General features: G+C 35.8%; 1 protein-coding gene across 1 annotated transcript in view; it reads left to right on the forward strand.

Annotated features, from left to right (window-relative positions):
• Positions 1 to 10778: 10778 nt before the first annotated feature.
• The window catches only part of LOC136830542 (nicotinamide phosphoribosyltransferase-like), a 13346-nt gene continuing 10022 nt past the window's right edge, over positions 10779 to 14102 (forward strand). Inside the window, exons 1-3 of the mRNA XM_067090056.1 lie at positions 10779 to 10974; positions 12168 to 12238; positions 13563 to 13725. Coding sequence (XP_066946157.1) covers positions 10924 to 10974; positions 12168 to 12238; positions 13563 to 13725 — 285 coding nt within the window. The 5' untranslated portion in view covers positions 10779 to 10923. The remainder of the gene's footprint in view (positions 10975 to 12167; positions 12239 to 13562; positions 13726 to 14102) is intronic.

Genomic DNA, 14102 nt, shown 5'->3' on the forward strand with positions numbered 1-14102 from the left:
GAAGTGAAACCCATATTTCACTAATCTGGATATTACTTAATAATTGTTAACTCATCCATAACTTGATGAAGTTACATTGATTTTCTCCAGTGATAAGTAAGTTTATGAGATCATTGTACCTTTAGATATTCAGTCGACTCTTTGTTATGAGGTTTCAAATATCTGGTCGATGTGAGGTAACTTTTGGTATTATCATTTGTACAACAGATTTGTTGGCCTATTTGTGTAATAACCAGATGCTTGATCACTTCGTAACAAAAGACATATATAATATATATTATATAAAAAAAGGATGACAGGAGCAGACACTCAAACAACAGGCAAACTGGAGCAATTGAAAGGCTTTCTCTTTTCTTCATCCATTTAATGATGCGCCAATGTTTCATATCTCTTGATACATTTTCTAGGCTGAAAAAGTGATGAACTTAAACAGTAGTTGTGTATAAACAATAAAAGGTATACACATTATATACTTATTAACACCACGTTAAAGGACAATTAAAAAAAAAGACAACCTTAAAATCACTTAACAATATTTTAAAAACTATTAAAAAAAGACCTTACAGATTTTCATGTTGGCCCTGGCCTTCTTCTGCTGTTCTGTTCTTTTTTTTAAATACTTTTCTAAATATCTTTTAAGTGTTTTTACGGTTGTCCTTTTTTTTTTAATTGTCCTTTAACGTGGCGTTAACAAGTATATAATGTGTATATCTTTTACTATTGATACATAATTATTGTTTAAGTTCATCGCTTTTCAGCCTGGAAAATGTATCAGGAGATACGTAATGTCGGCGTATTATTAAATGGATAAAGAAAGAAGAATGCCTTTCCATTAAACCAATTTGCCTTTGCATATATTATATATATATTCTCATGATATTATCTTTAAAATGTATATATTTCTATGATTTTGATATATTTACTGTTCTAGGTATCATGTGTTTTGTGTAATAATAATAATTGTAGAGTCATCATATGTAGTGTAATGTCAGATCTCACAAGAGTTAATGATTTAGGTAACTTAACAGGGTAATTTAGAATTAATAATGTGTTTCTTAATAATAACATAGTAGGAGAGAGAATTTAATTTAGGCCACATGTTCTAACTGTCATCACGAGAGATAAGTGACGACTCGGGTTCTTTGTCATGTTTTAAACAACATGTCAATCATAATTAGTCAGCTGCAGTCCGATTTGATCTTGTGCATTTTTGAGAAATGCAAACAAGTTATTGCTCCAAAGCATATGGCAATTGCACCATGTTTAAGATTGCATTGTTTTGGTCAGGTCCCTGTGACAGGAAGTGACGTCATATTTCTTCTAGAATGTTCCACGAAAGTTTTTCTCTTTGATTGGAGATAGGATTCTTTTCATTATAAGACCGGATACCATGCTTGTTACATTAATTGTAATCTCTCTCTCTCACTCCTTCTTTCTTCAAAACAGAGAAGTTAGTAACGTAAAATATTTGTGTGGTCATTGATATTAATCTTAACTTTTGAGGTCTGATAACGGTAGTAAGAAGTATATATATTGGCAACTGTGCCTATCAAAAAAGTGTTTTGTGAATCTTGAGCAGCTGCTTTTGGGGTGATTTTGTGAAAGTTTTCACAAGCTTGTGTATGGTAAAGTAACTTTTACTTATTATCAGCATGGTATAATTTTTTTACTTGTTTAGTTCTTTGTGAATTTAACACTTTGCCACAGTTTATATGTTTGTAATCTCTTAACTTTTCACAGTTTATGTAGTGGTGATCTGACATTTATTTACATAGTATTTTAAGTATTTCATAATAATTTAATACTTCATACTTCATTTAATGGTCAAACTTAGATTTTCTTTTTAAATCTTGAGTAATTCTTGATAGTTTAAATTTTACTTGATTGATTTAATTTCTTGATAAATTAACCTTTGTGATTTAATTAAGGAATTAATTAAATTTTGTGTTGATTTTAACTAATAGTAAGTTTTTTTTCTTTAAAAATGAGATTATGAATTCTGGTTATAAAGTTTTGAATTTAAAAATAAATTTTTGCATTTAAAGTTTTTACAGTAGTGTTCCATTTACTAACCACCAGTAATAGGATTAATTGTGTACATAAGGCATAGTGATAAACATGTTTTGTTCCTGTAGTTTTGTAGAAGTGAATTAAGACCAGGGAAACAGTTCAAGTTGTTTGATGGAGTGATGCCCTTTTACTTTAGTATATTTCTTGTTTAATTGTTGATATCTCACACTTGTTTTGATAAACTTGGTCTGATTTCTCACATGATTAGTAAGTTTTTTAAGGGATCACTGTTGCCTTTAGAGTACTCAGTTGTAATTTTATTGTTATGAGGCTCAGGTGTCTGGCTGAAGTGAGGTGAATTTTTGAATTCTATGATTAGTTATATATTAACCAGGTACTTGGAACACTTCATGACAGTATATATATATATATATATATATATATATATATATATATATATATATATATATATATATATATATATATATATATATATATATATACATGTATTCCACACATCCATAGATGCACCACAGTAGGTAGCAAGAAGGGCGCAAGAACGCTCAGATTCTGTTTATACATTTATTATTGGTCTTGTCGACGTTTCTTGACCCGTGGTCACATTAGAACAACTAAAATTTACAATAGGATGTATTGTTATAAGAATGAACACATACAAAAGAAAATTATAATTGCAAAATCAGTTACAGTAAAAGAGTCAGTTGCAGTTAAATACATTTATACATTCTAAAACTTAATAAAAAAATTTTAAATTAACTTAATGGGAAAAACGTATGATGCACCTTTCAGAGTAAAAGAAGAAAAATACAACAAAATATTATAACATAGAAACATAACAAGAAGGTGGATAGATACCAACAAAAAGTCAAGTTATGCTATGAACAAGGGAACAGCCGATGACTTACAATTTAGTGTAGGTACTCTTCCTTTGATATTGAAGCTTTCCAACAGAAGCAGCTCTCCACGGTCCTTGGATTGGCCAATGATCTTAAAGTTGTCATATTCTACTAGTGTTTTGCAACCTCTTGCATGGTGTCTTATATTAGAGTGTTCGGGATTAGATAATCTGAAACCTGTACGGTGACTCACGCCATGTGAGAATTGGCACTGACCCGGAGATGCGGAGTCGAGACAATGTACAGGAACTCTCGGAACTAAATTCGGTCCACTTGTACTCATACATGACACCCGGCTTCATCAAGGGACAGAGCCGATCCTTGAAAGAAAAGAGACCCAATGGTTGTAGGATTTTTCTGAACTAATGTAAGACTTATAGCTCGATATGTTTTTGAACGGTTTTAGTAAATCATTCAGCAAAATTTTGATTACATGGCAAAAAAATAAAGTCCTGCATATATGGTAAGTTTAGGTACTTTATAGACAGGTATTAAGGAGGCATGTTTTTTATCAAGAACTTTCTTAACTTCAGGTACTAGACGGGCAGGGAAACAGTAACTGAAAAAGTATTGCTTTAGGAAGAGAACTTCATAATGAAAAGAAAGCCAATGAGAACTTAGAGATAGCGCCCGATGTACTAAGGTATGAATAGAGTTCATTTTAAAATTTAGAAAACACGAATTATAAAAACTGATCCAAGCCCAGTGAATGGTTTTTTAAAATAATCTATTAAAATTATCATTATATTTAGTCACTGAAACATCAAGGAAAGGCAACTTGCCACCTAGCCTAGTTCCTTTTCAGTGATAATATAAACAACTTTGTTGCTGCTCCTGCACATTTTTGCTTCTTTTAGGGACTATAGACGCAGTTTCGCCGAGAAAATGTTCTGATGGATTGGTGAATATGTGCTGTTAATGCTGAAGTAAGCATAGTGAATGTGGCTAAGTGACAGTGCAGTTATAAACCTTGAAAACTTCGTTAAGTTCTCTTATTTTGAGTGGAGGCCCCCCCGCCACCAGGCATGGCCCAAGCGGGGAGACTGCGTTAGACGGTGCTGCCATCTATTGAGTCTTTCAGTGACTATACTCTGTTTTTTCAAATCAGTTGGGAAATGTAAAGATTGTGAATCTTAGTACATCCATTACGTATGTTTCAATAAGGCATGCTCCTTTCGAACTCTCAGATGAAAAGCTGATCGAGGTATTATCGAAATATGGCAAAGTGGAAGGAATCAGGCAAAACAAATATGCTTACAGACCATTCCAAGGGCTATTGACGGGAGTCAGGGCAGCTAGCATGAGACTAAAATTTTGAGAATGTTCCTTCATCTATTACGGTTTTCGGATTTACCTTAACTATCTTGTATAATGGGCAGCAATATACATGCTTTAGGTGTGGGGAAATAGGTCACATGGCTAAAGACTGCAAATACGGAGATGTAAGGTCTAAGTTTAAACAAGGAGAGTTCCCTCACCTGCCTACTGAAGGAAAAGATGAAACCAACGTAAACGCAAAGGAGTTGCATAAAAACAATGTAGAAAATGCAACAGTTGAGGAAAGCGGAGGTAATCAAGGAAATCAAACTACAGATATAGTAACCGAAGGAAAGGACAGGGATGAGGAACCTAATTCAATGGAAGAACAGGTATTAGATTGCACAACAGAAGAAATTGTCAAGGATAATTCACAAAATGATTCTGAGAAAGAAAAGGATGATGACGACTCGATAAAACTTGGAGAAGGCACAACAAAAAGGAATGCTGGAAGTGATCTAGGGAAAGAAACGAAGGAAGATCTTGTCTCAGTGGAATCTCCGGACTGCATGACGGAAGAAAATGTTCATGGCAAACTGGGGAGAGGGGTAATCTACGGTCGGCCAAATTATGAGGACGAAAGGGATCTTTTTTGAGGACAGTGTTGAATACGAGCAGGATGATGACGATGAAGGAAGGCCAGGAATTAGGGTTTCCCAACCAATAGGTGTCAGTGACTTGCATACGTCTGAAACAAATGTTGAGATTCGTAAGGATGGTAAAGAAAACGAGGTATTTACAGAAAACGAAGCAGCAAGTATAGTAAAAGGAAAAGAAGAGGAAAAAACGGGTAGTGAGGAAACAGATTATGAGAGACCAGCGTCCCAAACAGAATTTTACAGTACTGATATAGAAGTTGGAACATGGCATACAAAAACAGACTCTAGCAATAAACTAAAGATAACGCTGAAGAAAGACCAGCATCAAAACAGGGAAAGGATGAACCCGAATTTATCATCAGATGATGAAACAGGAAAGTGTACTAAGAAGCTTAAAGCAAATTAACCTAGTATTGTATTATGCTTTAACCTAGTATTGTATATGTTTTTTTTTTTTTTACGTAACATACAAAATTCATTTCATCCACATTAAATGTAGCTACAGTTAACGTAAATGGACTTAATACTTTAAATAAGCAAATTTTAAAATAATAAACTTTGTTTCTTTATAAATTTGATATAATTTTCGTTCAAGAGCACAATATAAAAGGGGAAGGGAAACTGGAATATGTTAAAAAATATTGCAAAGTTTTGATTAATTATACACAAATGCTTAAGGGTGGAATAGCTATCTTTTTTAATAAAACATCTAATGTGGAAGTTTTGAGTTTTCAAAACGATATGGATGGTTATGTTATGAGTGTTAATTGTCGTTACTCAAATGTTAATATTCAGTTATTAAATGTGTATGCTCCTGCTGGGAATAGTAAGAAAAAAGATAGGGAGAAACTATTTAATACAGATACTGCATATTTCTTAAAGAACAATATAAGCAATATCATAATGGGTGGTGATTGGAATTCTATTACTTGTAACAGGGATTGCTCAAATTCAGATAGTGAACTTCCATCAAAATCATTTGTAAGCTTGAAAAGCAGTTTGAAACTTATAGATGCTTGGTTTTCATGTCATCACCAGGTGGGGTATACTTATGTTAGGGAGAATTATGTCTCAAGGCTGGATAGATTTTATATAAAAGATTTGCGCAACCATGTGGCAAATATTGAAAATATTCCTGTTAGCTGGACTGACCATTGCAATATAGTATTAGCCTTGAAATTAGAAAATATAGCTTCGCCAGGGAAAGGGTATTGGAAACTTAATAGTAATATTCTAGATAAAGATATTGTAAGAGACAATTTTCCTATGACCTGGAATAATATTAAGAGGAACAAAGATAGATTTGGAAACATTCTGTGTTGGTGGGAATATGCGAAAGCCCGGCTTAAATCTTTCTTTATCACATGTTCAAAGCAAATTAACCAAGAAAAATATGGCTTATTGAGATCACTGAGCTACCAGTTAAAAGAAGAAATAGGAAAAGGTGTATTAAGTAAAGACAAGTTTTCGTTAGTGAACTCTTTGAAATTAAGAATAAATGGTATTCAAGATGAGATTTGCGAAGGAGTCAAAATTAGAGCAAAGGTGGATGATAAATTAAAAGGTGAACAAGTTTCAGCATATATACCTGTTAGGGAAGGAGAAAAACTTTAAATCGTATGTAAATAAGATAAAGACGGATGATTTCTCGTTCCTATTAATAACTTTATCTGCTAAATTTAAAAACGAGTCTTAATAAGACTTATCACATTTCTCTTTTTTTACAAAGCTTTAATAGCCTTAGGGTTTGCTATTTACCTAAGGCTATTACTTTAAATATAAGGGAATATCTTGAAAAGCTTTTTAAAAAAGAGAAATGTGATAATTCTTATCAAGACTTGTTTTTAAATTTAGTAGATAAAGTTATTGATAGGAACGAGAATGATATTTTAACCTCAGAAGCGACTGAATCGGAAGTGTTGAAAGCATTGAGGGGGATGAAGAACGGTAAAAGTCCGGGAATAGAATCGATGGTCTCACTGTTGAGTTTTACAAAATGTTTTGGAAGGAAATAAAAATAGAATTTGTTAGCCTAGTAAAGTTTATTTTTAAATATAAGACCATCTCCAAAATGAATAAAGGAATAATAACGCTTACGCCGAAGGAAGGAGACTTAGGTTTTATTACAAACTGGAGGCCAATAACGACGTTAAACGTGGATTTTAAGATAGTAGCGAAAATAATAACTAATAGATTGAAGAATGTGTTACATTTAATCATTTCCCGCGAGCAGTGTTGTTGTGCAGATGATAGGTCAATTACCAACGTGAATTCCATTATGAGCGATATTATGTTTTATGCAAATAATAATGATAAACAAGCTGCTTTAATAAATCTAGACTGGTCTAAAGCTTTCGATCGTGTGGATCATGATCTCTTATATGCTATATTGAGCAACTTTGGTTTTGGCCCTAGTTTCATTCAGCTAATACAAATGCTTTATACAGATGCTGAAAGTGTACTATGCATAAATGGCAATATTCCCCAGAAAAAAATCAGTAAGGCAAGGATGTCCATTATCCATGATTTTATTTATTATCTACCAGGAACCCTTTTACAGGATGATAAAAAGAAGCTTCCTAATAATGCTTCCGTATTTACAGCAGAACCATATGGAATTGCATCAGCTATAAAGATAATTTAAGAATCATCATTCAATAATTTTGTGATTTTCAGTGACTCGAGAAGCGCTGTAGAACCTATTCAAAGTTAAAAATAAAAAAATAATATAGTACAACAAATTAAATTATATCTCCATAAATTATATAATAATGGGAAAAATGTAGAAATATGTTGGATCCTGCCCATGTAGGGATCAAAGGAAATGAAGAAGCAGACAAAGCAGCAACTCACATGACAAGATCAAGTGTAAATATCCTGTTACAGATTATGTAACTCACATAAAAATGGGTATCATAAATAAATGGCAATATATATGGGATGAAGAACCTGAAAGTAATAAATTGAAAGAAATAAAACCTAATTTTAAAAAATGGAGTTCATCATATCGGAGAGAGAGACACGCACAAGTAATTTTAACACGTCTCAGAATAGGCCATACTCGTCTGACACATGGGCACTTAATGAGCAGCCCACATGGCCCGGCTCCCGAGTGCTCAGAATGCAGAGTAATAATAACAGTCAGGCATGTGTTATGTGAATGTCCAAAGTGTGACCAACAACGAATGTCTACTTTTGGAAATAGATCAATGAAAGAAATTTTGTCAGAATCTCTTACATTTTCAGTCGTTCCAATTTTGATGTTCTTGAAGAACTGCAATTTAATTAATAAAATGTAAAAATAAGTGAATAATAAAAACACGAAAACCCTTTCAACATTTGTTGAATTTAACAAAAAAGAGAAAAATTTTTAAATTTCGCTTAATTTATATTCTGAATTTTAATACCGTTTTAGTATGTATGTAAGGAAATCTGAGTAAATGCATTTATTGCATGTATGTGTTTCAGTATGAGAGGATATGCCTATGTGCAGCTTGTAATTTCATTTTAATTCATTCATCATTGTACTGAATGATCTACTGGGTCCTAACGCTTGGCCTCAGGCCTGGACCTAGTATTTTAATCAAATCCTTCGGGCCAGCCCTATGAGAGCTGAAGGTCAGCTCAGTGGTCTGGTTAAACTACTTTAATAATAATAATATTAATTTTCAACATAAAGCCCTTTCGCCTAACACGGGGTGGTTCTAGAGAGAGAAAAAAAAATTATCTCCGCCACATTCATTACTTAACCTACTGAATAGGGATGCACCAATATGCGGAAAACTCCTCCAGCATTATATCCGATTCACACATCTATACAAGAGTCATCAAAGTGCTTCCAATTTCCCTCCACACACACGCACACACACACACTGCACCATTAACATCTATTTTGCACGCTCGTTTCCGCTTCCTGGATATTCAAGCCCTTCCTTCCAATACCGCTTTCATTCATTTTATGCCACATATGCTGCATTTAAATTCATCTTAACGACTTCACCATTATTTTTTGTATTTGCAATTGGTATCCACATTTCTCTCTAGTAAAGGAAAATTGACCCGAGTGTTTCTTCTTAGAATCCCACATTGAAGGCTACCATAGATATTATGGACAGAGAGAATGGGAGTGAATATTTCGGATGATGGTAGGATGAGCTAAGAGCAAAGATTGCAGAGCAGTTGGAGCATGAAAAACGGCAGGAGGCGTGTATAAGAGTGGAAGACAACTTGGAGTGTCTATGGACTAAGGCTTAAAAAGCAAGAAGGGATTGTTAACTAATTCTGCTCTATGGAAATGTGCGGATGTTAAGTGCGAATGGAAGATAGAAGGTGGAAGTTATAGAGATGAGTTTTTACATAGTGGTTTTGGTAAAAGAAGAACTGGAAACGCAAGAAATGTGGGGATATGCAGGAGTGGTAAAAGGGTTAGTGTAAGTGAAAAGAAGGATTGGAGTGTTTTGAAGATGGTTTGATTACGTGGGAAGAATGGCATGGACTTCTAAAAGCAGGTCCTTTGCAATCAGATGGCTCTTAGGTATTGGCAAGTTATTGCAGTAAATGAGAGGCTTTGTGTAGAAGCCTTAAAGTGAGCTCTTCCACAATGACGTCCAGTAAATGATGGCAAGGTGTTCAAGTGAATGAGAGACTTGGTGTGGAGCTCTTCAAGCTGGCCTTTGCACACTGACGGCCAGGTGATGAAGTGAATGAGTGGCCAGGTGTGGACCTCAGAAATAGGACCCTTTGCATACCGGCGCCCCCGTAAATAATGATTTTTAAAGTAATACGAGATGCTTGGTGTACAACCCTTGAAGAGGGCTTTTGCACAATGACAACCATTAGCTTTTGGCAAGGTGATGAAGTGAATGAAGGGCCTAGTATGGACCTCTGGAAGCAGGCCATTTGCACAACGACAACCCCTAAGACATGGCAAGGTGTAAAGTCCTTTACACAGTGACAGTCCACAAGTGATGAGAAGATGAAGCCAACAAGAAGCCAAGTATGGCCCTGTGGAAGCAGACAGTTTCTACAGTGATGTCCCCCAAGGGATGGCAAGGTGTTGACATAAATGAGAGGCTTGGTGTGGACCTTTGGAAGTGGACTCTGTATAAAAGCAGGCTCTTGTCCAATAATCACAAGTTATGTACCAACCGCGACTCATATATGGGTGTGATACACCCGACGAAAAAATACTTTATCATTATGATAATTGATTTTATGTTTTGCATTTATTTCTGAGAGAGAGAGAGAGAGAGAGACAGAGAGAGAGAGAGAGAAGATCACCGTTAGATATTTTTATGGTAACTGTCGTAAAGGACGCGAGAAAACATTCATTGTTAAACGGCATTGTTATACGAGACAACCGAAAACAGAATTCCCAGCGCCACCCTCTCTCTGCCCTTGACAAAATAATGTTAATGTGTGCGACCGCAGATTCATGACGGAGAAATCGTGGCAGCTCGAAAACTTTTCATTTTCATTTTATTATACTCTTATGATGGGATAACCTCTCTCTCTCTCTCTCTCTCTCTCTTCTCTCTCTCTCTCTCTCTCTCTCTCTGAAAACTACAATAATTTGACATTATGATTATCATTTACATCACTGCGAGAAAATCGGTTTATTCTGCTTATATTATTCCTTCATAAGTGGGTAATTCTTCACTTCTTTCTGATCTCATTTTTCATAACATGTGATCATTGATGGTATTTTATCTTAAGATGATTATTTCATACAATCTAAACGAGTAGTTAAACCATAAGCCGAAAGATAATCGTAAAATATTTCTTTGTTATCTTATCGCATAGCAGTGGGACTACAATGCCTGATAGACAACTGGCCGCATAAGTAGCGACTGCGACTTTCGCCCACATTAAAAAGGGGCGGGTCAGAGATTGTGCATCAGCATAAAATTAACTCCACAACCACGGCTTCGTATAATGCCCAACTTCATTATTTGAAGGAGAATTACAACTGATACGTCTATCCACAGGCAGGAGAAGAAATTGCACTCGTGTTTGGAGACGATTCGATTTGCCCTTTGGTCTTAGGCAGAGATCGTAGCTCTCATCGACCGACATCAGCCATGGACATCGGACCTGTAAACAATATTATACTTTTGGCTGACTGTTACAAAGTAAGTGCTTTTCTTGTGGATATTGTTATGACTATTGTGCCCGTACCAGTCATATAAGGCCTCAGTGCGGACGACGGCAATTTTAAATGTATAATTCATTATTCGCCCACTTGCATTGTTACACGTACGAAATAAGTATAGGGATACTCGCTGCGTATTATTATTATTTTATTATTATTATTTTTTTTTTTATTTGTTTATTTATTTTAATTTTGGCCCATCACTTTTCGTATCCTTTAGTTTTGATGGAGAGCTTTAATGCTGACGTCAATCAGCGCCTCGAGATAGCAGTGCCTATTTTTGTCGCCCTCAGCATTACAAATGAAAGCCCCAGGATTTAGCAGTCTGTTTGTAATCAAATGTAATAATGATAATAAGAAGTCCTCTTTTGCAAGAGTGTGGTCTTTATTCACAACTAAATGATCTTGGCGCTCGCTCTCTGAAAGCTTCGATAGATTAGATTAAATAGCATGCATGACCTCTCCCAGCACTGAGCACTCTTTCAGAAACGACTAATAAAACAATAAAGCCCATTTGGAAGACTAATCAAAGCAATTTCTTCAAATGTTTTTCCTGTAGCACTTCATTTACATTGATGCAAGCGCAATAAGAGCTGTTTACACCACTATTGTTCTTATAGAATGATGATGAGGGCAAAGAGAATTGTTTTTCATCATTTTGCATTCACTGAATATTGTTACGCTTCATCATAGGCTTGAAGGTTCAAGCAAAACTACCGTGTGCTGGGCAGAATAATCTGTTGCAGAGCATTAGGGCAACTATAATGACCATGACGCTTGTTCACTGTTGATTGTAGGCTACGTGGCAAGAGGCATGTCCCTAATTATAAGTTCTTTCATAGAATAGCTTCCTAAAAAGTTATGAAAGGAACAGACGGAAGTGCATTACATTTGTACTTTAATGTTTGTTAACACGTGCTCAGGATACAAATAAATGACCCATATATCTGAACGTGAAGATAGAAAACCTGTCTCTTGTGGGTGCGCTGGTGCATTGCACATGCCTGCTCAAGCACACTTGTTCAAGTAGACAGACCAGGTACACCTAATGTACCCGAGTTTGAAACTTCCAATTCATAGACAGTGATCCGTGAGATGGGTAATTTGACAGTGAAGGACCCACGAAAAGTTAAACGATCCTCTTCTCTACCCTCTTTCTTACTCTACTTCCAGGTTGCCCACCACCGCCTCTACCCACCTGGAACCACGACGCTCTACTCCTATTTCGAGTCTCGAGGAGGAAAGTAAGATTTCTCTTGTCTCTGTAACGATGCCCATCTATCTTATGAATCTATACTGTCGTCTGATGAAGTCTAAACAGAGGAAAGGTTTTCCAACGGTATATGTTTATCTTTTAAAGCGGGTTTTAAGAATTATATACCGTAACAGGTCCCTCACGCCCATTCCTGGAAATGAATGAATTCCTAGTCCCCTCTGAAGGCTTGAAATGATTTGTACACAGATAGACATGGCGAATATATTTGGCTTTGCTTCTGTGAGATCAGGAACAGGTAATTGGTTTGATTTGATAGTTATCCAATATTAAATGACACTAAAACTTTTGTTAAGGGCTTAAAAAGTTTTCATTATATAGGTCTTAACAGGTTCAGTAAACTTAACAGTGCGATGACCTTCGGCTGATAGGAGCTGTGAATGATGATAAGTCGTAAACTATCTCTCTCTCTCTCTCTCTCTCTCTCTCTCTCTCTTTATCACACGTACTGCGTAGTAACAGGTAAAAAATCATCCCAGCTTCCAGAAACTACCATATTCCATTAAAAGCCAGTGGAACGCAATGACTTTCATTGATTCCTCCTCTGTTTAGATATTCACGGAGGTTGCCAAAATTCATAATTATATTCTTTCCTCAAGGTCTGACTGAGGAATGAAGTAAAGGCTCAGTGAATGCTACTGATTTTTTATAAAAAGAAAAAATTAGTTATAATGATGCAAACAATAGTTATCCGTACCAGAGCTACTGTCAGCATGAAGAGTGCATCTATCTTCCCCGATTTCTTTTTCGTTCGCGATAAAAAAAAAAAGACTGAATAAAACAAGACTTGAATGACCACAACCAGTAGCAAAATGGAAGTGGCCCACTCCCCACCACCTTTTCTCTTGATTAGTAATATTACATTCACGCAGTTTCTCGACTTGGATAAAAGAGCATAGTTGATTCCAGAATTGACTTCCCTGCATTGTAAAACATAAAGCGTTAACGGAACTTGTTGTAGGCTTTAAAGTCTGGTGCAGGAGGCAATATCTCCGGATAAGCCCTAAAACCAATAAAGTATATCCCACCAATAAACCATTTCCTTGCGGCGTTCTCGAACTGCTCTGTGTCAAGTTTTCCGTGCTCTGTGTTCATTGCCATTCACATTCCCTCTTGCTATATATGTTCTTCTCCATGTCGGTTTCCTGATGCCGTGTTCTCATCCTGCATGATGAATCTTGCACTGTTCTCTCCACTTGGAATTCCTTACACTCTCCAGAAACCGTATTCTTATCCATTGAAATTTCTCATTCTTTAAGGTTTCCCTACACTTACTTATGCTGTTTTCCATTTAGATTTCCGTACACCGTGTTCTTCGGGCTGCAGTACATCCTCAAGAGATGGCTGGTGGGGAGAGTGGTCACCGAAGAGGTCATCCAGGAGGCCAAGGAAATTTTCAACGCCACCCACATGAACGAGGACACCTTCAACGAGGAGGGCTGGAATCACATCCTAAAGGTATTCCTTAGACACAGGGACAGTGTTTCAAGTTTTACGTAAATCAAGCGTATACATTTCACCTCTTACGTCCACTCCGACATCTTTTTGAGACATTCGTGGAAAGAAAAATTGAATAAATATCCATTGACCCATTAAAAGGATTTCCCGAATCAAATCATACAGCATTTGTATAATAAGTTTATGCCCAAGACTATAGGGTCATTCCACGCCTGCCCGAGAGCTGTCATTTTAGACCTGGCAGAGAAGTCGTTTTATTTGCTTTCTTTCTCACGAGTTTTTCGACATAAATTAAATGGGAATTAGCATCTCCGGTATATACTCACTCAAAAGACTGAGTCGACGTAACCAATTAAACGTTAGGTTAATTTTTCGTC

This window comes from Macrobrachium rosenbergii, chromosome 47 (genome assembly GCF_040412425.1).
Source record: "Macrobrachium rosenbergii isolate ZJJX-2024 chromosome 47, ASM4041242v1, whole genome shotgun sequence".
Lineage (NCBI taxonomy): Eukaryota > Metazoa > Arthropoda > Malacostraca > Decapoda > Palaemonidae > Macrobrachium > Macrobrachium rosenbergii.